The sequence below is a fragment of the Carettochelys insculpta genome, chromosome 3, assembly GCF_033958435.1.
Source record: "Carettochelys insculpta isolate YL-2023 chromosome 3, ASM3395843v1, whole genome shotgun sequence".
NCBI classification, from domain to species: Eukaryota; Metazoa; Chordata; order Testudines; family Carettochelyidae; genus Carettochelys; species Carettochelys insculpta.
In genome coordinates, this window is record NC_134139.1 from 161,448,625 (window position 1) to 161,474,907 (window position 26,283).

At 41.6% G+C, this 26,283-nt stretch overlaps 1 protein-coding gene across 3 annotated transcripts in view; it reads right to left on the minus strand.

Moving 5' to 3' along the window:
- The window catches only part of PRIM2 (DNA primase subunit 2), a 223,184-nt gene that overhangs the window by 122,037 nt on the left and 74,864 nt on the right, over window positions 1–26,283 (minus strand). For all 3 annotated transcript variants that reach the window (XR_012645098.1, XM_074991105.1, XM_074991104.1), the window contains exon 7: window positions 22,135–22,272. Coding sequence is in view for 2 of the 3 variants with exons in the window: in XM_074991105.1 (XP_074847206.1) it covers window positions 22,135–22,272 (138 nt within the window). In the remaining variant the exon portion in view is untranslated. The remainder of the gene's footprint in view (window positions 1–22,134; window positions 22,273–26,283) is intronic.

Here is a 26,283-nt window from a genome sequence, read left to right on the forward strand (position 1 = left end):
CAGCTGTGTCTGATACAGGCAATTCCAGCTCACACAGAGGAAGGGACACCACCATCACCATCACCCACCTCCTGATTCTTCTATTAGTCCGCCTGCCCTGCTGATCAGGTGGACCTGTTGCACAGGCCTCACCCTATTGATCCTGGGCACTATCAAGCCCAGCCTCATGATTTCCATAACTATTCCCCTTTCTGCCGGCACTGGAAGCTAGCTGATGAAACAAAACAAAGACTGAGTTTTAGTATGGGGGCAGCAATTTATAATTTTTTTCAAAAGTTTTAAACAGTGGTGATCACTCCAGATGAAAGCAGTATTGCTATAAAATACAAGACACTACTGTTGAACCACTAGATATGGTGAAGAGAGAATGTCAGCGAATTCCTCAAATTGTCCAGAACATGGACTCTCCTTTTGTTATATTTAAGCATTTCCCAGATCATAGGTGGGCAACATACAGCTACAGGCCATATCCGACCCTCAGGCACAGAGCAGCAAGCTGCTTAAAGTAACATGGGACTGCCCCAAGCTGCTTTAAAGGAGCTTCCTGCTCCATGTGGCTCTCAACTTTGCATCTCGGAGGGAGGCTCCATGTGCTGCCTCCCCAGCAAAAATCTCAGCTCCCATTTGCCAGTTTCTGGCCTGTCCCAGAGGGCTGCTGGCTGGGAGCCACCTAGGTAAGCCCCTCCTGGGCAGAGCCTGTCCCTGGCACCCTGGCTCCTCCCTCCCCACCCCCAACTTCCTCTCCACAGGTCACCAACCAAATCCTCTGCATCCTCCCAGGTCACAACTCCTTCCCAGATCCTGCACCACCTCCTTATACCCACGCCACCCCCCAGCCAGAATCCTCTCCTGCACCCTTACCCCCTACCAGATCGTGCCTAGGTTACAGCCTCCACTTACACACACACTCCCTCTCTGACTCCCTACACCCTCCAGCATCCAGTCCATAACCCAAACTCCCTTCTCCCAACCTCCGTTCCTGTACATCCTCCATAGAAAAGTGCAGCCCTTGCCCACTTCTGAAAATACTGGAGGGGTCCACCCATCAAAAATTATTGCCAATCCCTTTCCTAGACTGTTTGAATCAGGCATAGTGATTCTAAAGGGCCTAGGGCTCCTAGCTGCCATTAACACACCTGCGGCAGTGGCCAGAGCCCTGAGCCCTTTAAATCACTACCGGACTACTGCACAGTGCACTCTAAATGGCACTTGGACAGGGTGCTCAGGGCTGGCTGTCCCTGTCCTGCCCGCCCCTTCTGACTCAGGCCCTGCCCCTTCCAGGAGCAAAGAACGAGCACGCCCTACTTTGCCCAGGGGCCCAGAAATGTATTTGCCGTGTATTTACATTCATATAGTCACAGCCATATACTGCCGTAAAGGTAGCCTTTGAAACTGATATAGTGTGACTACATGATGAAGCAAAGAACAGTGTTACCCTATAGTACCTTAACTCCACCATGAAGCTTCTAGCGGTTCCATGCCAATCCCAGGCCTGGATAAAGGAAAAGTGTTGGTCAGACGAACGACCAGGAGCTGATCGTAAAACAATACGAATGAAATCTCACGCTAGTACAACTAACTGATAAGATGTCAGCTCAGATGCTGCCCCGATAAACAAGGCCCACAATACAAACTGAGTGATCAGGGTCAGGTTGATAAGTTGGCTACTGAAAGAAAATTGCAACTAACACATACACTATCAATCGGAACATGGAACATACGAACACCGCAGGCAACTGGAAAATTAAAGCTGCTTTGGAAGGAGATGGAGAGATACTGATGTGATCGATATACTTAGGTTGACAGAGATGCACTGGACAGCATTGGGAGAGATGTGTGGTTGTGAAGTCATTTGCCCAGGGAACAAAGCGAAGCATGAGGCAGGAGTCAGATTCCTTCTTAGCAAAAGAGTTACAGGAGCATTGTTAGGATACAAACCAGTGAGCACAAGAATGATGGTAACATGATTCAAAGCAAAACCATTCAACAGCTAGGTCATTCAGGGCTATGCACCACGTCAGGAAGTATGGAGGAAGAGATCAAGCTATTCTATAAAGAATTGATAAAGATGCTGGAAGAGATACGGAAGAGAGATGTGTTGATTATCAGAGAAGATTGCAACACAAAGGTCAGAAGAGATAACAAAAGCTGGGAGAGAGTTATGCAGTGCTCTGCAGGGGGGCGGTTACTCCAAATTCTGCGCCTTGGTGTTAGCCGGTGGCCAGGTAATGTGCAGTGAGGTACTCCCCTGGGTCCTAAACGACCCAGTGTTTTACTGTTAGAGCAGGGAGCTCCTAGCACTCTCACCTACGGCCAGGCTGTAGTAACCAAACGGTTAAAGTTCTTTTTGTTGTGCCAGCTGTGTTGCAGTGACAAAAGGGTTAACAGCAGTCAGGCTTAGATCTTAACTAGTTACAAGTTTATTTTAGCTACAGTTATAAGCGTGCGGTTACAAAAGACTATTGTCTACTTCTTATATGCTAGCAAAGTACAGGTGTTAACAAGTTACGTTACAATCCAATACAAAGATATCTGTTACCATCTAACACAATGCTATCTTGATACAACGACGACATCTAGTTACAGAGCTCTAATTCTTTAGCTGTGCACAAAAAGAAAGAAGACCTAGCATGGGTATATCTTACCCTCTCTGCATCTCTCGATACCAGCGTAGCCAAGCCGGATCGGTCACTCAATTCCGCAGAAAGACAAATACAAGGTTGGGCGTCCCCAGTTGTGGACCTCAGGAGGCAATCACCTGACCCGACCAGCAGGTAGTTGACGGAATGCACTCAAAGTTAGAGTTCTGCTGGGCCCACCTTTTATACCCCTTTTAGGTTACGTATTCTCTTTCTTATCTATGGTGCCAGATCGTACTGGTCTGTCTTTTGTGACACCAGTTTGTTACAAGGGCAATTCTTACTTAATTTGCACTTGTAAGACAGGAGATAAGCAATTTAGGAGTACAGGACATTCCTTTTGTATGGCAGAGACTTCCTCTTCTGGGATGGCTGTGTGGTCATCATATTCATCAATGCCAGCTGGGGTGATTTCCTGAGGTTCCCCCCTCTCTTGTTGACAGTTTGGCCTGTTAGCCTTCTATCTGTACTTTCTGCTTCTCAGGGTCACGATAAGCTAGCACATCTGGGCCTCAATGAGGGGCATCAAAGACTGTGCTGTCAGCAGCCGTTTCCGTGCCCTGTGTGCTCCTCAGTTGGGCGGGGGGGCAGCAAGCACGCTGGCTTGTAAGGGGGAGACTTTGTCTGGCTACACTTGGCTGGGGAGACCAAAGGATATGGCTCAGCAGGACAGTGTGGCAGGGGAGCTACAGACAGCAAGAAGGTGCATGCTTCTCTGCAGGTACAAGTGATTGCTGCTCCCACTGTCAGCTGCAGGAAGTGGTACAGACCATGACACTGCTTCTTGTAGCTCCTGTTGGCTGAGAATGTCGATCCATGGCCAATCCCAAAACTGTGCTTGCGCATACCTGTGCAGGTGCATGTAAAAAAAATCAGCAGCAGTAGCCTGCCCAGCGTGGCTGCATAACTGGTTGGAAAAACATGCCCAGAGAGTGGTTATCACTGGTTCATAGTCAACCTGGAAGGGCATATCAAGGGGCTGGTTTCGTGGGAATCAGTTGTGAATCCTGTTCTCTTTGACATTTCCACCAATGACTGCAATAATGGCATTCATAGGATACCAATACAGTTTGCAGATGATACCAAGCTGTGAAGAGGTTTTTTGTTTTGTTTTTTTTAATTAAAATTCAAAAAAATCTAGACAAACTGGAGAAAAGGAAACAGGATAAAATTCAATAAGGACAAATGCAAACTACTCCACTTCGCAAAGACAATCAACTGCATGCATACAAAATGGGAAATGACTGCATAATGAGGAGGACTCGGAAAAGGGATCTGATTGCAACTCAATGATGAAACACTGAGAAACTTATTCTGGAATATATTAACAAGAGTGTTGTAACAAAGACGTAAGTAATTTGTCTACTGCATGCCACATTAACCAGGTCTCAGCTGGAGTACTGTGTCCAGATCTGGTTGCCACATTTCAGGAAATTGTGGACAAACTGGACAAAGTCCAGAGAAGAGAAACACAAATCATTAAGAGTCTAGAAAACGTGACCTATGGGAGAACATTGAAAAAAATTGTTTTGTCTGCAGAAGACAAGACAGAGTGGGGGAGCTTGATAAGTTTTGAAACACACAAAAAGATGCTACAAGAAGTAGGAGAAAAAATACTCTCTTTAACCTCTCAGAATAGGGCAAGAAGATAGGTCTTAAACTGCACCAAGGGCAGTTTAGGCTGGACATCAGGAAACATTTCCCAACTGGTAGGGTGAGTAAGCACTGAACTAAATGTCCTAAAAAGGTTGCGTAACCTCTAACACAGGACATTTTTAAGAGCGGGTTAGCCAAACACCTGTCATAGATGGTCTAGATCAGGCATGTCCAACTCGTGGGCCGCATGCGGCCCTGGACAGCTAGTAATGCGGCCCCACAAGATCAAACTTTTAACATTATTATGTGATTTATATACATTAACTATATTATATATTTTATATGCGGCCCAAGACAACTCCTCTTCACTCAATGCAGCCCAGGCAAGCCAAAAGGTTGGACACCCATGGTCTAGATAATATGTAGCCCTGCCTTCAATGCAGCAAATAGGACCTAAAGACCTCTTAATGTCCCTCAAGATGATCTGTCAAGCAGTGACACTTCTAGCTAACTTCAGTCAAGTTCAAAAAGTTTCTCAAGTCTGATTAATCTTAAAACTCAAGCAATCTTTCCATTCTGTTTGGCTGCTTCATATTTGCCAGGTGTTTTCTTGGTGTACATTAAACTGAAATTAAATTTCCAGGTGACACCAATATTTTACAAAGAACCAAACTTCAAAGGAAAAATCACCGTAGGGCTGCAAACAAGGACAACACATTCAGGACCACCCATTATGAAACTGTACACACAAAGAAAAAAAGGCAGCACAAATACAAAACTGAAAGTATGAAAATCAGCTTATTTCCATCTTTTCCCTCAGTACTATGCAAAATCATTCTAATCGAGCAATGTAGCTGCAGCCAGAAAATAAGTGGAAGAGATAGCTACAATACAGTGCATTTCAGGAATATGTCAACAATAAGATAGTTAGGGAAGGCTGGAGATAAATCACTAAGTAAAATTACTACATGAAACAGCAAGCTTTCTAAGGCGAGATTATCTAACTTGTTGATAAGCACTCTACAAAAGAGTCTGAAGCATTTGCACAATTTTCCACTATTTTGATCCCAGAATTATACATATATACATTCAACAGCAATTTACCTCAAATAGTTGCCCGGCAAGAAACAGTATTTACATAACTTATCAACTGAAACAGGTAGAAATTGTTTTATTGGTGAAGCATAAGCAAGTACCTTGAACTTAAACAATAGCGGACATCTTTTAAGTTTGGAATTTCAAATGCAAAGGATGAAAGAACAGAAATAAATACTAAGCCATGTTAGATGAAATTATACCAAAATAGAAATGTTCTTCTCCTGCACTTACGGCTAAATTTAATAGGAATGATTGAGAACACAAAGCCATTTTAATAATGTTTTATACTGTACTGCCAAGTTATTACTTTACTTAACATTGCATATGCTTATTATAAAAATCACCCATTTACGTTACAGTGAATTACTTTGGTTTGACACTGAGAACACACTACCTGAAATGACTTTTAAGTGACAAGATCCTCAGTTTTTCCAGGTATCAATGCCACACCCAAAAGTTTTATAATTTGCTGTTTGAAAATTTATATTTATGCCTCACCTGCACAAGTTTTGGCCCCTTCTACTCCTAATTAGCATGCTCTTGGAACCTATAATGTAAATTAACTAGATCTGTCAATCACAGTTAACTCACATGATTAACTCAAAATTGTGATTAATCACACTTTAAATCACACTCCTAAAAAGCAGAATACTAATTGAAGTTTATTAAATATTTTAGATTTTTTTTACATTTTCAAATATATTGATTTCAAGTACAACAAAGTGTAGAGCGCTTCCTTTATTATTTTTCATTACACATATTTGCACTCAAAAACAATAAATAACCTACTTTCCAATTCACCTCACACAGTTACTGCGTGCACTCTCCCTCATGAATGTGCAGTTTACAAATATAGGTTTTTTGCTACATAACTGAACTCAAAAACAAAACAATGCAAAACTTTACAGCCTCCAAGTCCACTCAATCTTCCTTCTTGTTCAATCGCTAAGGTGAACAAGTTTGTTTACATTTCCAGGAGATAATGCTGCCTTCTTATTTACAATGTAACCTGAAAGTAAGAACGGGTGTTCACATGACACTTTTGTGGACAGCACTGCAAGTTATTTTCTTGCTAGCTATGCTGAACATTCATATGCCCTTTAATGCTTCAACCACCATATCAGACGACATGCTTCCAGGCTGATGACACTCGTAACAACTAATGCATTAATTAAATTTGTTACTCCTTAGGGGGGAATTGTATGTCTGCCAGTTTGTGCTTGACCCACATTCTTCCATAGCAGTCTCAGATGATGACCCAGAACATTTCATTACGAAAATTTTCATTGCAGATTTGACAAAGTGCAAAGAAGGTATCAATCTGAGATCTCTAAAGATAGATATAGCATCTCTTTACCCAAGGTTTAAAAATCTGAGGTGCATTCCAAAGTCTGAGAGGGAAGAAATACAAAGCATGCTTTCAGAAATCTTAAAAGAGCAACATTCTGATGTGAAAACTACAGAAGCCAACCCACGAAATTAAGAAAATCAACTTTCTTGTGGTGGCTTCTGAGTAAGGTGATGAAAATGATCATGCTTTGGTCTGCACTGATTTTGACCATTACAGCAAGCAAACCCCATCATCAGCATAGATGAGAAAGCACATGTAGGTGATAGGCAGCAGTCTTGTTTACACTAATGACAAAATCACTCACCTTAACTACATCAGTCATCTAAAATTATTCTGAAGCTAGAATGAGGATTATTATTCAAGCCTCCTTTATAGGAAAAACTTTTTTAAAGTACTTCAAGCCAATCCTTAGGATCCTACCGGTGGAAACAAAATGATTGTTCAGAGGAAAAGAGAGAGATGGCTTAAGAACAGTTGATCACTGATGTGAAAAACAATTCAAAGTTAAACCAATTCTCTTTTTGCTACAAGAATCTTAAAGTGTCAAAACTTAGAAAGAGAAGTGTTCCAAAATCCCAAAGTCAATTGCCAATTGTAGTGAGATAGTGACCTCCCTCCCCACTGGAGAGCACAAGACAAGACAACTACCCTTCCCTTGGTGGGTGGAGCCAAATCCATACCACCCTCCATGCAGGATGTACCAGAGTGGTCCAGAAGTACAAAACAAAGGCTCTGCAACTTAAGTGGGGCAGGAACCAGGGTAGGCAACAGATAACTCTGCCCTGCTGCAGCAACTGGGAGCTGAATCTGTACTCAGCTACACACTTCTCCTGGAGGAAGCAGAGCCAGATGAGTTGCTGGGACTGCTGGCAGCTGTATACTCAGACGAGCCTGAGGACCGGTGGACACAGTAGGTACCAAATCCTGGGGAGGTAGCCAGCCCATGAGAAGCTGATGACCAGCTGGCTACAGGTCTGACTGCTTCTAGGTCGGCATGTTGCAACTGGTTCCCCAGCAACACAGTGGCAGATCACTCTGCCACAGCCAGGGACCTGGACTGAAGCACAGTGGAATTACGTGGGCCCCTGCCACACCAACCCCAAGATAGCTGAATCCCCATATGAGGCCAGAAGGCCTGAGCCCCAAGACACACACCCCCGCCCAACCCCACCTAGCACCCTAGAATGCTGATGGGTGCTCAACCACACAGGGACCCCTAAACTGTGTTCATCTTTATATGAACCCAAAGACTGTCTTTTGGATGCCTCTGCTTCCCAGAGGAGTCTAAAGCCTACTCTCTACCCAGTCCTACTCGAGGACCAGAACTCTAGACTGTTTGTTGGCTGCATTTACTTGCCAGCTGAGGCTAACATGTGCTCCCCACTCTCCCACACCCAAAGGGCCACAGCTGTAGACTGCCTTTGCTTAGCCCTGGAGACTGAGACTACGGCCAGCAATCAGCCCCCACCCTGACCCCCCGAAGGCTGAGGCTCCAGACTGTGAATGGGCATCAGCACCAACTGAGAAGCTGTGGGCTAAAGACTATGTCAGGCACTGCCCTACTCATGCGTACAGACAGAAACCCCATAATTACTGTTGCTTGCCTTTGTTAAACAGGCCAGGGCCACAGACTGCATACAGCTCAGCCCCACCAGCACAGCCTGAACCTGAAGAGAACTGCCCCTGACAAGGAGGAAGAGTGGCTTCCCTCCCCATGGAGATCAAGAGCTCACTTACACCACATTTTTTATTCCTAATGAATTATATTCTCAATTCTTTTAAAAAAAAAGTTTCCTAGAGATATATGTATGAAAAAAACTTTCACAGTGAGATGGATGGATTTGGAAATAATGGGATTCTTATTTTAGTGTCAATGCCCAGGAAGCATACACTTGCAGAAATATCTGATGAGATAAAAAAGACAGCTCTCAATGAACATTAAAGTTTTGCATAGTAGACTTAAGTATCCACAAAAGACAAGTGTTTAAGACACTAATTGCTTTAATGATGGTTTCAAGATGGAAAAACAGTCTGCATTTCAGTAAGGAGGACATATCCAAAACTGCTAATCAAGTGGTCTACAATAAATGCAAAGCAGGGTCACATAACCAATACTTATTACTACTACAACTCTTCAAATCCACGATAAAAGCACAGATGTTACAAACATATTTACATTCTTTAACATTTGCTTATGGCTCACAATGTAATGTTTAATGGGTAATAAAATTTTAAGACAAAACATTCTCTTAACTTTTACCCATTGGAAATCTGCTGACTCATGAAATCTAAATAATTTGACACAATGCAATGACTAAGTCATGCTAACCTTAAAAGAACAAGAAAAAAAATGCTGACAGCAATAAAGGCATATTGATTGCAATTATGTTCCAGATAGGATACAATTTATCTTCTGAAACATGAATGATAAAAAGTTGTAAGGCACTATGCATCTTACTGCCGTGGTGAAACTGGGTGCAGTTGGAGGAGAGACGACAGAAGGGCAGGGTGAAGCAGGCTGTTGGCCTGCACCATCTCCATCGCTGCAGAGAGTGTGGGGGAGGGGTGAGTAAGGATGACCCCTGCTGTTGCCCCATGGCAACCCTCCCCCCGCCCCAGAATTCCTCTAGATCGTATTGCTTGGGGTAAGGGAGCTTTGGCAAGAGGGAAGGACAGGAGCAGGACTGGATGGGGCAGAGCAGTGGTGGAGCTAGGACAAAACGGGGCTTGAGGCTGGTAGGGGGGAGGGTGGTCAAGCCCTGTGCCTTTCTAGAGACAGACCCACACCCATATGAAAGATGTTCAGAAACCAGTGATGTGGTAAAACTTAAAGATGGGATGGGGTGCAGAAAGAGCGTGCATGCAACTCCTTGTCCTAATCTTTTTAAGATGTTTTCGTATGACCAAACTCTACCAACCCAAAACCTGCAGGGCTGAATAAATGTCAGTGCCAGACTTGCTTTATTTTATTTGGATCCCTGCAAATTCATACTATTAGTACTAGTCAGCACCTTTAAAAACTAGCTGAATAATCCATTGGCAAGAAACACAGAACCATCAAAGTAAGAGCTTCATTTCAGTCACAGAATTCTTTAGGCAGGGGGACTTGGAACACTTCCGTAATGTGTGAAAACCTGAATTTTCTGTGTTCGCATAATTGAGGCTCTCAACCACATGTGAAATTTTTTCAGGTAAGGTGGCAGCAAAGATAGCTGACTTCCATACTGAAGGCCCAGCTATTTTTGGATAACCGTTTTTTCTATTAACATCTGAAATAAAACAATCTAAATAAATTTTCGCTAAAAGGTCCACGTTATCTAAGTTTGTACTCAATAGAAATAATATCTGTATTTATTATGAACTAAATTTTGCCTGTTTCTAAATAGGAACAGCAATTATTTTTAGATATCAAAATAAAAGTGACTGCCCTTTCAGCGTTGCTGAGGAATTCCAAATCCCACAGAAATCAGCAGGAGCTCCAGACTTAAGAATCTTTTTAAACGAGGCCACTTTTATTTATGTTTTTAGATGTGAGTTGAGTAATTTAATTACAGGCACCCATGTTTAAAATATATGCCCAGGTCTCCACTTTATCTTCTGTCTGTTATACAACTAATGAATCATGACCAAGATGATTAGAGAGTATCACTGCAGTAACGAAGACCCAGAATGTACCTTTTAATGAGCTCACGTACACAGAACAATGGTGAATTTTAAGTTAATCAGTCTCATAGTTTTAAAGGTCAGAAGAAGGTTGGTTCACCTATAACCAAATGACAGTATTAGATAAAGGTGATGCCAGACCCTGAAATAACCCTTTGTCTCTTTCAGCCTTTCAGTTTGTAAGTACATCTGATTCAATATTGCTTGAAAGTACTTTGGACAATCTAAGTATTTGTCTGTGTCCTCTGTTTAAAAATAAGCCAGTGTGATGTTGATCTCCATGCACTAGAACCTCAAATTATCAGAGGGCATCTCGGAGAGATGCATATAATGGTAAAAGTTACTTGCCTCTCACAACCGTTGGTGATGTGCTGTTCATGTCCATTCCAATTACGTGTGTGTGCGCTCCATGCACAGGCATCAAACTCCTTCCCCTAGCAGCATCTGTCAGGTCAGCCAGGGAGCTCCCCCTGGAGTGGTGCCATTATACTGTACTTTATACAACCCCACTGACCCGACCACCCCTCAGGTCCTTCTTGCCTGATATTTTGAGAGAGGGAAAGGGGAAGGTTTAGGAATGGAACGAACAACACATCTAGATGAACAACAGTTACAAGAGGTAAACTATATTTTATTCTTTGAGTGTCTGTTCAATTAAGAGACATCACAAGCTATTCCGAAGGAGGTAGGGAGAGCTAGAATTTACAGATTGTAGGACTGCTCTACAGCAGCATCATTTGTCAATGGCATGAGCCGTTGAAATTATGGACTGAGGATGAAGTTGCTGCCCTGCCTACGTCCAAAATCAGGACTTGGGCTAGGAAAGCCATCAAAAAGGCTTGTGCCCTTGTGGAATCGGCCATGATCGCTGTTGCTGGAATACTGGATAGCCTGTAGCCTTTATGGAGGGACATGGTGAGAAAAAACACAGAGGCCCTTCGTGAGATCAGCAATGACCACAAACAACTGTTACAATTTCCAAAACATTTTGTAGTCAGTATAGAAGGCTAACACTCCACTGATACACAGAGATTGCAGCTGTTGCTGCCCTGCATTGGCATGAGGCTCCCATTTATCCTGGAGATCTGAGCAATCAACTACTTTCTTACGTACAGTGCAACTCCTCCACCTTTTCTCCATGCCATGCTGGCAGCCAAGCCAGGGCTGGAGCTGACAACCCCAGGGCTTAGGCTGGCAAGCTGGCCAGGGATAGAGCCAGTCTCTACAGGCCCCGCAGCTGGGGCTGCAGCCAGGAGCCAGGCCACATCTGTGATCTGGTCTGCGCCACCTTGGCTGGAAGTATGGGAGCTGCTGAGGCTCAGTGTGGGGATGAACAGAGGCACAGGGCCAGTGGGGTATGGACCTGAAAGCAGGGAGGGGCAGCAGGCTGGGGGGATAGGGAGACCTCCCTTAATCCAACAAATTCCCTTGTTCGGAACCGGTCAGGTCCCCAGGGTGCTAGAAGAGGGAGGTGCAACCTGTACTTTTATTTACAGCTCAATAAAATGTCAAACTTTACAATGCCTGTGGAAATTATAGACAAGACAATTAGATACATCTACATAAATGTATCTGCTTACATTGCAACACTCCCATACCATGCTATGAGCTTAATAATGCATTCTTAATGAATTATTGTTCATACACCCTTATTCATCCTCAAGCTACCTCATATCACATTTCAGCTATCCCCGGAATAGTGGAATAATCATATTATTTTGTTTTGCCGTGTGGAATACCCGCAGATTGTCGTCTTCATTTTTCATTTCAGAGGACGACAGGGTACACAACTTGGGAAAGAGGTTAAGAAAAATAGAATTTACTTCTCTGACAGGCCAGGGTAAGGAGCTGAACTAACTAATTCTAAAAAGTTCATGTCACAGTAATTCTTTGAAGCCTGAGAATGTCAGCTTCAACACAAAGACTTGGAGAAAGAGACAGGGATCAGCAAGCTGTTCTCTTATATTTTTACACTGGTATGGAGAATCTCAGATGACAGGAAGGCATCAAACACAGACCATTACTAATTTCCAGCACTGCTGTACCTTAAATGCACCATTTCCACACAAGGTAATAAATTCACTGTCAGCAGATGTTAGTTTTAAATAAATTACTGCAGAGTATAATGTAAAGAACCATCTCCCTACTTCAAGACAATTACCACAAAACAGCTATGAGCACGAGATGCAAAGAGTAACCTGTTAATTAAATAAACAGGATCTACATTGTATATGCCCTTAAAATACATAAATTCTCTCAAAATGAAAAGTCAAGCAGAATTTTAAAAACAGAATATTACTAAACATGCAAGGGGTGTAACCGAAAGAATTCTCTTATGGTTAAGGCACTGGACTGGGATTCAAAGCAATAAGGTTCACTAATAAGGATCTCTGTCATTCTCCGAATCTTGCCTTTGCAATACAGGCAACAAACAGAAGCCCATACACTTTTATTTATTTTTATACATATTACTTGCGCACATGCTCACACACCCCTCTCTCTGTAAGTATACTATCATATATATTACAGTAAATTCTTTCCCACCCAGCAGTCCGAGGACTGGAAGGTTGACAGATGTTCAAATATTCTGGATAGAGAGGTATACCTACCAATGCAGAACACTAAAGAAAAACAAGATTAGACATTAAACAAAAATGTACGCAGAGTACTTTATTTACCAACAGTAGTATTGTACACTGTCAACTTATATTGTATTTGCTGTATTGGTTTGCATTTGCTTTCACTATACTGTACTTATGGAAAATGTAACTAAAATTTACTTGATCTTTAACAATACTGTATACTAAAACAAAAAACAGCAGAAATGTAGCACTTAAAGACTAACAATGATTTATTCAGTAATGAGCTTTTGTGGGACACACCCGCTTCATCAGATCAATCACATTTCCAATACAGACTGGCATCTAGAAGTACAGAGGTCCAAAACAAATTGCAATAAAACTGACAAATTGTAGGACTTGATACTGTATATATTTTAACTTTCACTATGCATGTATTGTGCTTATATGGAACTGTTTTGATGCTGGTAGATGAAGTAATGAAATGTGATGTGTCTTATGGTTAACATGATGGTTATTTGAGAATTTGGGATGATAGAATGCTGGTTAAAACTGTGTTTACCGTATATATACAGATACACGTACACCCACACCCCCAACGTCCTGCCACCAGTTAAAATATACTCTCCACATTTAATCATCCCATAACATTCATATACCTAAGTCCTACTTGTGCAAAATGTTTTAAATTGGAAACTACAGATGCATCTTTCTTTTTAGCCATTGAATACTTGTTTGCTGTCTGATAGCAGATCTGTCAAAGAACTGAATTTACAAGTATCAAAAAGCTATTTCAGTGTTCTGTTGTTCCCTAGCAACTAGAATCTGATGATATTTTCTCATCACAAGTGGGTAATATGGACAACATCTGTTGTGTTTCAGTGCAGTCATGTGTCATTGAAACCAGTTCTGTACAGCACCAAGCTGTAAATGAGTAGTAAGCTGGAAGGTATGTTTTAGCAGATGCAGAATTTAGCTTTAAAAACTAATTTGGTAATTATGATACGTAAAGAAAGAGATTTGTTAAACATGTCATTTGGGGAGCAGACACGACCTTACAATTACTATATTGACACCACATGGGAGTCAAGAAACACATTAACAAGTCTGCACCATCTAGTTAAAAGACCTGAGAATATGCGCCCACAACAAAGAGGCTTTAACAGCAGATTACCAAGGGAGATGCATGAACTGGAGTTCACACTCAAATTCGATACATTAACTTTTGGCCTCAGCAGAGATAGCAATTACCTCATGCATTACACAGACTGTTTCCCTTCCTTTGGTATTTTGTAATGACCTCAGGCAGGACACTTATTAGTATCTCATACCCCTCACTCCCCACCCCCCTCAGTTCTATGTATCTGATTTGTCAGTTTTTATTTCAATTTTTTCCACTTCTGTGTTACATAACTGTCGGTATGTACTGGAAATGTTGTATCTCCAGATTTGAAGAAGTGGGTCTGCCCCACAAAAGCTCATCACCTAATAAATTATTTTGTTAAGTCTTTAAAGTGCTATGTGACTGCTGGTTTGTTTTGCTAGTTGTTAAGGATCAAGTTCCAGCTCACAGGAGAATAGCATTCAGATTGGGATTCCAAAATACTAGTGTAATGCTGACAGACCTGGGTTATCAACACCAGACACTGAACCTGCAATTATAGGGGCTAAAGCCCTATGTTCTACTGCATGAGCTAAAGGTCAGTTCGATATCTGCCAGGGCTGTAGAGCAGAGACTTGCTAATATGAAGTCTCTGTGCCTCTGGGTATTACATGCTGAGGCAGCCCATCCTGAGCTTCTGAGACCTTCCAGCAGTTCATCCCAGATGAGCCCCTAATTGTAATGCCAACAGACCTGTGTTGCCGGCACGAGGAATTGAACCTGGGATCATAGGGGCTAAAGCCCTGTGCTCTACCACATGAGCTAAAGGCCAACGGGCTCTCAGCCACACCTGTAGAGCAGAGCTGGCCATTAGTCCATACAGTAGAGCACAGCGCTTTAGTCCCTATGATCCCAGGTTTAATCCCTGGTGCCGGCAACCCAGGTCTGTCAGCATTACATCAGTAATAAATTGTGTATCTACAGAAATTTCTAAGGACTACATCTTCTCAAGGGGAACGCAAATAAAGTTTGTATAAAGCTCGGCAAGTATGTGAATACTTGACCAAATTTTGCATAGTTGTTCCAGAGAAACAGGCATTTTCCATCCAAGAAATTGCTTTTCACTGTTTGCTCTAATGCTTTGCAGAAGGACGATCTGTATGCTACATGTGACTCAGCCAGGGAAGGTTATTAAGATGGCAATTTGACTACAGTATTTAAAAACCTTTTTACCTTATATCTGGGATAGAAAGCTATAAACGTATGCTTTCCTGAAACCCTTTGTCCTTTTAAAGCAAGTCTCAGTAACTTTCTTTAAATCTAAAATTATGCCAGATTTCCATTTCATTACAATGACTAGAGCACAAACACGCTGACCTACTGAAAATGTGTAAAATTCAAATACGACTGATGGTGTAACAGGAAAGGTGACTTAGATTAAGAAAAAAATACAATATAGTTTTCAGCAGTTCAGAGATAAGACAATGCAGGGTTTAAAGTTTCCCCATTGGGCACTCCACAATAGAACAAGGGTTCAAATTATTAGATGGATTTATAAACTTAGCTATCGCTTTCCCTTAATATCAAGCCTATCTATCCAAGTTCTTCTATCCCCAGCTCTCCACCAGTCTGCTGGCTGAGCTTTGGCAAAAGCACACCCTGTGCCTCAGTCTGAGGACCTAGAAAAATGGGGATAATCATACTGCCCTCCTCTGTAAAGAGCCTTGAGAGATTCTTATTAAAGAACTGTATGAGAAGTAAGTATTCCTAATATCCTGAGATGTACTTAACTTCATATGTATTCTAGCATTTCAGAACGCCGGACTATCAGGAGTGATGGTTTTTCTACATCCCAACACTTGATCAGCATCCAAATCCTGCTATACCTTCACAATATGTATGTTTCTAGTACTTCAGAATCTTAGCTAGGAGTAACAGAAAAAGCCTGTCTTTGCTAATTTCTCCTTATCAGAGTTAGAATATCTAGTTTTATGACTAAAAATTCATATCACATTCATGGTTTCCATATTACATTTCAAAGATAGTCGATCACAGAAGCAGAGAAGCATTTACATGCCCTATAGAGTTTTACTAAGATGACAAGAGATTCCAAAAGAACAAAAAAAAAAAAATGGGTGGTGGTGTTCTCCAGTGAAGGATAGATAACACCAAACCTTCCTAAACTACATATCTACTGGAGAGATGTGCAAGTTCAAATAATGTGTCAAATAAGCTGCCAATACTAAGTTGACTGATTCTCCGTATTTCATTTATGTTACACCTTTAAACATCTTGTAAAGCTTATGGCATCAATATTCTGATTTTTCTTTGCAATTGTACAGTATTTTCCATTTGAGAATCTCAAGCTATAATATTATTCTCTCAATGTGGTTCTACCATATAAAAGGTTAATTCTGCTTCTCTGAAATTATCACTCTAGTAGGATTCCAGCTCCCATAGCTTGTACTGTCTAGTATAAAACAGGAGTAATTCCCTTGAAAACACTGTTCATTGTAGTCCCTAAATACAACTCTAGTGAGTTGGGGTGCTAGACATTACTTCTATTACACATCATGAACATTGCTATCACCATCTTCAGAACCTTAATGCATTCCTGATAAGAAACGAAAGATCCACTAATAAAACAAAGTACCCAATCACAAATCAGTGTCTGAAAAATACTTTAAAAACAGAGCAATAAAATTAAGCACAGCCCAGGCTCATCTTGGACATGTTTCTGCTATCCTCATGAGACTACGTTATGTATGCTTCAGCCTGTTCCCACTCATGCACAGAGTAAAGGTCAAGATACGCAGAGACAAAGTGAAGGTAACTCTCCTGGCTCTAGCTGGGCCCTGACAACACTGGTACATCACGCTTCTACAGCTGTCAGTAAACACCCCGATAGTACACTCTCACTCAGGATCTCCATCGCTTTCACTACCCTAAACCTCCAGTCAGTCCATCTCATGGCCCGAAAGCATCATGGTTAAACACAATGGAACAACTGTGTTTGGAACTTGTAAGGGGCATCCTGCTCAGCAAGAAAACACCATGCACCAGGACTACTTATCTAGCTAAGTGGAAAAGGTTCACTTGCTGGTATGCCCAGCATTACACACCTCCACTCCAGGCACTTATCTCTCTCATCCTGGATAGCTTCTGCATCTCTTAGAACAAGGTCTAGCACAGAGGTCTGCAAAATGCAGCTCCAGAGCCACTTGGCTCTTTAAGGACTTTTGTGGTTCCCAAAGCTGTAATTGCCAAGTAAAAACTCCTGATTATTTTTGATAAACGATGAACACCCTAAAGCCCAATAATGAACAATTTATATCAAAATATCAAATGACATGATCTCAAAACTGCATAACTCCCCCTTTAATAAGAGCAGTGCATTGTGGGATATGATACTTTATCTGTGTTTTGATCATGTTGCTAATAAAGTCTTGATTTTTTAAAGGAAAAGGAAACAGTGTTCCTGCTGTGAAGGGCAACACACATTCTAAGAAAGAAAACTGAAATTAAATGTGAAGTAAAATTGGCATAATTAAAAAGGTTTGGGAGAGAAAGTCAGAAAGACGGGTAAAAACATACACATATAAAGCGCAAAGACACAGAATACGTAAGTTTGTGAATGTGCTGCAGTAAACATGTATCACATTACAAATCATTGTGTGTGCACTGTTCTTAAATAGGGGTTACAGAAAGTATGGTTTGACTTTATTTATTAAGGACCATCTCATATTCCCATGCATAGTGGCTCTTCACTTAAGCTTTTTACCCAATTGGGGGAAAAATGGCTCTTGTTATTGTGGTTGCTGACCCCCAGTCTAGCAGTTTAAGGTCAGACACTGCATTTAACAACTATGTTTATGGTCTCCTTATGAAAGTACTAGTCAGGAACCAAGTGTTTTCAGAAGAACCTTTCAGCATCAAGAGTATGGGAAGACAGAAAGATCCCGTTACATTTTAAAGCTTTAAATTGTAACTGCTGAAAACATTTTACACCATTTGACAACTGTATCTAAGTTTTCAACTCATGTTAAGCTTTAGCTCAAGAGCATGTGAAATGACCAAGAAATTAAATGCTCAATAAGGAGCTTTCACCTAATGGAAATTTCTGTTTCTTTAATGCAATGCTAATGATTTAAAAGTTTCAAATTAACTTCATGAGGCACACTTAAGCTGCATCAAACCTCACCATTCTCTCATTTTCATCTTTTTGTTTCACATGATTTCAAACAATACAATAAATTGTGCCATCATTTATAAGTTAGATATTAAACTAAAATTTCATTCCTTTAAGAGTCTGTCCCATTGTGATTTTATTTTAAACATTCAAATTCTTACTAAACCCTATTGGACACTCTAGACCATAAATTAAGAAGTTTCTTCAGTTTACCAGTTGAGTGAATCTCCATTCTTTTCACGCTGTCAATTCTGATAAATTTTAAATAACTGCAAAATGAAATCAATTTAAATGCAGAAAAAATCAGTTTTAAAGTACAGCAAAATAGAACTCAAGTGACTTGCAAGAACCACCAGAATGTAACCACACAGATCCCTTGGCAGTAGTTTGACTTTCACCAAATATTCATATAAATTTCCTGACAGCTTGTCTATACTGAGTTCATACACACTAGATTGCTTGCACTATATAAGCCACATTAACAGCATGAAGACAGAGCTGGTGCACCCTCTTGGGATTTGCACGTTTGGGTAAACACAGTAGGAGTTAGGTGGGTGGGTGGATATCCCACGGGCCTTTGCTTCACTGCTGATTCATTTTATTTCTTGCTATACATTTTAGGGATTCATAGCAACAAACAGTTGGAAGCCAACAGAATTCTGGGACTTACTTGATGGTCAAACCCCCAGCATCCCATACTTCTGCTCCATTCATTCCAGGCTCCCCGTCTAGTCCCTGTGTTTAAAAACTAGTGAAGAGCCAGAATTTGCCCATTTGCCCTATTTCAAATATATTAGCATTACTGCAATATTACTCAACAAGCCATGCAAAATGTCTCAGACAGTTGCTTTGAATCTACAGCAGTGGAGGGCACACAGGTACGTAGACAAGTCAATCGCAGATATCCGTAAAGCAGCGTGGGAAAGCAGTTGGAAGACTACCAAAGTAATGTGCAGCAGTACAGCATACAAACTAACTACAGTCTGCACTGATTCAATTTGCTACAAACATAGTATACTTTGAAAGAGGTCTCCAGAATTCACACCAAGTATGAAGTTAGTGCCAGTTAAGAGTTTGCATCATGTTTATGCAGGCTTTTTCAATCCACACTAAAAAGTAATCAGTTTAAGGCTTGATATGAGAGATACTACTGAACTTGGATGGTATCACAAACAGCAATATTATATTAAAATATGAGATCATTTTCCTACATACAAAAACAAAAAACAGTTACATATTTTGATTACACCAATATTAGGCAAAATCTGCAGTGACTTGAAAAAGCAAGATTTCAATGGTTATCAACTATTACATTTGTGGCAAACTGTTTTAATTAGACTGCTTCTTAGCTTCAAGAACGTTATTCATGGAGTAAAATAAAAATTCCCCTGGCTTCAATTATACTGTATAGCATTAATGCCAACATTAGCATAAGAAAATATTACTATATGTTAAATACAAATACCTCCTTCCACAGACTGCATCAGACTACAAACTCAAATTACTATAACCAAAAAAATTGCATGGCAAACAGAACTTCTTCCACTGCGATCCCTTTGTGTGACTAATAGTTTAAACAAAAAAAAAATGTAGTCTCTGCTTTAAAAGGATAAAATGGCTTTAAGAATGTTTTAGTATTTTACATGTCCTCTTATTTTCTACATTATTTATAAATCCATAGCAGCAATCCCTAAATTCTACAATTTTAGTTATCTTTATCACCATGCAATACTCTAAATTCTCAGTCTTCCCAACCCTGAAACAAACACATAAATATAGATGATAGTTTAAAATGTTAAGTGACAAAGTTTAATACAATGCTGAATGGCTTTCATTCCCAAAGCCTCCTAGGTAATAAAGAGGGGAAGAAAGAAAAATAAAATTTAAGAGAAGAAAAGGCTGACAGTAGAGGTGTGGCAAATGTAAATATTTAAGGTAAATCAATGTTTTAATTTAATCGCGTTACCACTGCATTTTTACTGCAGTCGCACTTAGGAGCCCCAGCTATGGACAAGGGCTCATCTCTCTTCACAATGGCAGTGCAAGTTACTGGGGGCGGGGACTACCTGTTATATAAGAACACTTCTTATACAATGGCTTGTAGCCAGACAGAATCCCCCTGCTCTACTCCATCTTGCCCCTTTTAGGTGCCTCTGAGCACAAAGCACAAAGAAACAGCACAGTCTTAGAATGTTTGAAAGCACAGATGCGCTTATCTCAAGCCCAGTCTTTTGATGCTTCAAAACACAGATGTGCTGTGTCAACATGACCCTGGACTGAAGAATACAGACAAGGGGGCTAACAGGCTAGCTGTTGACCACCGGGCCTCAAACTGCCTTGGCTGGTACTGATAACTGATACACCCACACTTCGTCCCAGAAGAGGAATCTCCCACCCATATGAAAATGTCTCTATCTTACAAGTGTAAATTAAATTGCAACTGCCTTGTAAGAACTGGCGTCACACAGACAAACCAGCACAATTGGTACCTTTAGATAAGGAAGAATGTGCATGACCCAAGGGGTAAAAAGAAGGGCCTGGAAGACCACTCTAACTGAGCTCCAACTACCCGTACCTGCCGGTTGGTTAAGGCCTTTGCCTCCCGAGGACCCAGGGGACGCCCTCCTCACATTGTTCTTCCCGAGGGATTCAGTGAACGACGTTGGCTACGCCAGAGTCGAAGGACGCAGGGGTGAGAATTACACCTGCAATGTACTTTTGTGCACATTTAATAGTAAGAGCTGTTCAGGCTGAGGCGTCTGGTCCTCAAATGGGTTACTTTTCACTTGCAATCTAATTGGCATGTCATATGTATCATCCTACTAGTAGTTAAGAAGATAGAGCAATAACCTTGTAACCATTAAGATTCTTGTTTCTGCTTTTAATAAATAGGAACCATTTAAGCTTTCAGCCTGACTCCTTCCAGTTACTGTAATTTGACCGAACACAAAACAAAGAACCCTAGCTGTTTGGCTATATCAGTCTGGTCAGCGGTAAGGTGCAGTAAAAGCTGAGCGCTGAGTCGTGTCGCCTCCATGGGACAGACTCCTGGGGCACCCATCAGCCTCCCTGGCTGCCCACTGTGAAGGGACAGCCTGTCCTAGCAGTTAAAGACTCGGGTGGAATAAGCTCTCTGCACCAACATTTGGGGTAACCATCAGCCACGCTGGCTGCCCACTGCAAACGGACTGCCTGTCCTAGCAGTTAAAGACTCAGGTAGATCTTTGGGGCATCCGTCAGCCATTCTGGCTGCCCGCTGCAAAGGGACAGTCTGTTCTAGGAGTTAAAGACTCTGACGTGGTAAGGCACACAGACCACTCATTACCCGGCCATCGGCTAACACGGCTACAACAGAGAGCTCTCTACTGTAGCAGCTCTAAGTCAACAGGAGAGAACTCTCTCATCATCTCTATTACTTGAGCCCCATGAGCATCAGTAACTATGGTGGCAAAAGAAGCCCTTGATCCAACATAAGGTGCTGGTGCGGACAGTGCCAAATCAGCATAAGCTATGTTGCGCTCAGCAGGACAGCTAATTCACACCTTTGTGGACATAACTGAAGTCAACAAGCTGTAGTTGAGCCACAGCCCTAAGCAATTACTGAGATACAAACCTAGTTATTATACGAACTATCACAAAATGAACATCTAAAAGGAAACGGCCTTAAGAATATCCCCGGAAGAAGGTTCTAACTTGACTTAAAATTAAGCTATTACAGTTTCTATTCAAGAGTCTCTTTTATTCTTTTTCTTTAAGCACTGTAAGCTGCTCTTCATAATATTTAGCTAGAATTGTGAAGAACGACACTCACTAGGTGAAATGTTCTCACCAAATGCTACACACTATTGTGAAGAAAATTAATTAACAAATGGTCTCAAAGGTACAAAAACTAGATAGGAAAACATGTATATACTTACCGCAAGGGCCTTCGACAATTTGATTCTGTAGTTATTTAAAACAATTGAAACAATATCTGAGTGAGGCACGTATGCAATGCCATTCTGCAGGTAAACTCTTCTTACTCTAAACAAATCCATAGCATCTGGTAAAGGAACCTGTATTTGACAAGGGAGGAGAAAGAAACCAACTGTAGAATAGCACTGAACTGGTAAGTGTCACATTAATCGTCAACAGTTACTGCACACAATTCAAGATTACACAAAGGAATTGCTAAAGGGAAACAAATGCTGCTTTGGTTTTTAAATAAAGACTCAAAAGCTGAAGCCTGAGTTTTCAAATTAAGTGTCCTAAGTTATCAGAAAAGTTGGCATCTACCCTCAGCACACAGGGACAACAGCAAGTCCTCCTCACTGCCTGAGCAGTTCGAGCTGGCCACAGACCCCGGGACTCCCTCACTCTGCGCCCACGCAAGAAGGCAGCAGGAGGAAGGTACCCTCCGATGGGTAACAGACCCTGCTTTTCAGGAAACACCTGCTGTTTGGGGAGGGGAAGCAGCGCACACGTTTCCTGAGATGCCGGTTCTGGCATTCAGCTGCAGGACACTCCCCCCACCGCCCATGCTGCAGGAAGACAGCGCTACCTCCATTTTTGCAGGAGGTAATGACAGCATGGGCTCTTTCTTGGGGTGCGGGGGATTGATGGGGATGCTGGGCCACCTTGTGACCCCCTGGTATTTCTTCATGCCCCCAAGAGGGGGCACACCCCCACCCAGTTTAGGAACCTATGATGTAAGCTATCTTAAACAACTTTATTAGGTCCACACACCTAGATCTCCCCTCTCTGTAGCTCCTAAGTTTGATTAATGAAAAATGGGACATTTTTGATCAGCCTTCTAGACCTCAGTGTTACAATCAACATACCATGCAACCTGGAGTCTATATGCTAATAAGAAAAACTTCTAACCTCAGTAGAGCCTCCCACCTCATCTCACAGAAGATTACATGGTAACATGGAAAGTAGGTCTTCATGGATAGTATCCTCATGAGATCCAGACAGCTCTGCCAACATCTAGCTCTAGCTAACACCAGCAATATGGTACCAACTGAACTAACACTCCTTTAAAAAAAACCTCTAAATTCATTACAATCAAGAACATACAGAAAAGTTCGTGTTTTTGGTGCAGGAAAGGAGTGCAATACTGATGTTAAGATTAGCTTATCTTTGGATCAGGACCATTTACAAGCACATCATCACTGCAAGGAAAGGACTTAATCAAGATGTATCCCATGCACAGGAAAAAATAATACAAGATGGAGCCTTGCTAGAGCAGCTGTACCGCTGAATTAAAAAAAAAAAATCTACCAATACATGACCTTTTCCTGATAGACGAGTTATTAAACCCAGTCAATACTAAACTTTATCAACAGGAAATTTCTCTGACGCCTGGCTAAAGCAATCCTGCCTTTGCATTCCCATAATGCTATTCAACTGAATTTCAACAGATTTGGAGCTTCTGAACAGAAAGAAAAGCCTGGCAAGTCAGAGAAATAACTCAGCACCTTCATGTGCAGCCACACCTCCCACTGAGATCACAAACTTCGGAATGGATTCACATCAAGCTGAAATATACCTTGCAACCTCTAGAACTTCTACTGAAGATGGCAGGAAGGTAATAAGGAAACTCTCTGAAAGGCATGTTCATCCCCTATTTTATAAAATGAGGCATCTTGACAGTACTGAGACATGGTGGCTTAGGTATTCTTAGGGTCAAAAAAAAGGCAGTGGAGTCATAAAGACTCCATGTTGAGGCCTCAGATATAGTCTGGTATTAACTCTATCAAATAACTGCACTAAGGAACCCATCCACTGCAGGAACATCTGGAGGTCTGGAATAGACCAAGGCTCCAGTTCACCACATATCTACAAAATGAGAATGGAAATACCACTGCACATGCAAAGTACTCAAGAAGAACCACACACAGACATTTAATGACATGTTACCTATCACAAAAAGGCCAAAGGGTAAGGTACAGTTTAACTGACAAGGGAGTTCAAGAGAGATCTCCAGAAGTGTTCAAGAGACTCCCTTCCTCTGCTGTAGTCACATATCTGTCTCCTTACCAGTGCCTCTGGCTGAAGTCAAAAAAGCCCCCCCAACACACACAGAGGGAGAGAGGCACACATATATATATTGAACCTAAGGATATTAGAGCCAGACAGCATATTGCCTCACACCACACAATCCCACTGTTCAAATTATATAGTAGATGAAAAGTGCATTCACACAGCAGCCAGGAAATAAACTTCATGCACCATCAAGCATAAGTAATGGATCTCAATCCTGAGGTACAAATGTTCCTTTCAAGATGTGAGGAACCAAAGCTATTTGTTGAGAACTTCTGATGTGCTTGGCAAACTGCTCCACTGGACACAAAGGCACTACAGGTTCCAAGGAGGCTTGGTAAAGAGAAGGATGGGTACCTCTGCATATTTCTACTACCTGTACAGGAGGCTAACAAAAAACACATTGTGGAGCCAGAAGCAGATCTGAAAAGCCTCCTTCCTGGCTTCAAACAAGTTATAAGGTAGGTATCCCAGAGCGGAATAATTTTCTAACACCGTTTCCTCCTTTCACAGATCAGATAGTTTCACCACCACATTATGTCAGATTTAAAGAACAAAAGAGTGGCTTTCAAAGGCCCTCTTATAAAGTTCTAAATCTAAAATAGAAACAACACCCCTATTTTCTCTGCAGAATCTTGGCAATACAACAATTTCAGGTATTTGTTTTTGTGTGTGTGTATTTCAGGGTTAACAAAAGACTGAATACAATAGGCAGTCTCTTCCAGAGCATGAAATGGATCCTGCGATACCATACCCTGTTTTTCCTACAGAGTCTGTGTAACAAAGAAATCCTCATATCTCTTAATCTGATAAGAGAACTGAAATCGTTTTAATACCCTCAAATCCTAAAGGGAGTCTCTGATCCTGGTCTCAGTTCTTAGTTACCTCACAAGAATGGGCTGGGAAGCCATCAGTACCTCAGCAATTCTTACTCAGAACCAAGACAGCCCACAGACCAAGTAGATTGATTTTTACAACTTCTAATAGCAAAAAAGTCTAAGAATGGATCAATCCCTGTGCTCACCTATAGGTGAGGGTCTGGCAGATGGAGCACTGGTTGAGGAAAACTTTCTCCCAGACAAACAGATCTGCTTGCTTATACCACTGTTAGATACAGAATAAGTTGGGCAAACACTTCAACAAAACCCATGTTACTGGAAAAGTAGTGCCAGACTACAATGACCTTGAGAGTTTCTGGGTCTCAGTGGTGCACAGCCACTAGACAAGCAACTCCCAAAGATGTCAGATTTTCACTCTGGCTGGCTGTCAGGTTACTTGATCCATTTCCAAGCAATTATGCTGAGCAGTCCATGTTTGACTACCGAATCTGGTTTCAGGCTCTGACCCTGGATCCATCTGAAACCAAAGGTATAGTTATCAACGACTGATTGATTGATTTTTAAAAGCAAGTAACTTTGGCTATGTACTCCGTTGCGGATCCAGGCTTTGCAGATCTCACAAGTTATTTTTGGCTACCAGATCCAGGCTCTGTGGATCCAGATCCTTAAGAAATTGGCCACTTTACCGCATGTAGTTAGGTTTCCCAGGTCAAAATAAACAAACCCCCTGGATCTCAATGTCCAGTCTGAAAAGCCTCACACACACAACAGGCAGGCAAACCTGCTCTTATGGGACGATCTTTGAAGTTGACAATAAAATTTATTCAGTACCAGCTTAGGCTCTGTCTATACTTACCTGGAAGATCGATGGCTGCTATGCAATTTTTAGTACGCCAATTGCACACCAAATATTGCCTTTGCAGTCTTCAACTTTCATGACAGTCTTCACAGCAGAAAGTCAATGGGAGTGCCCCTCCCATCGACCTTTCTTAATCCTCGCAGCTCACAAGCAGTTTCAGGGTCAAAGTTGCATAAAACGTCGCCCCAGAAGATTAAACCTAAGTGGTTGATCTTCCAGCTTTAGTGTAGATGTAGCCTTAGTCAAGTAGCCCTGAGGGGATATCCTTGAGAACATGGGGTATCCCACACCTTCACACCTATCCAGCATACCTTTGTCGGATATCTTCTCATATATCTTTAAAT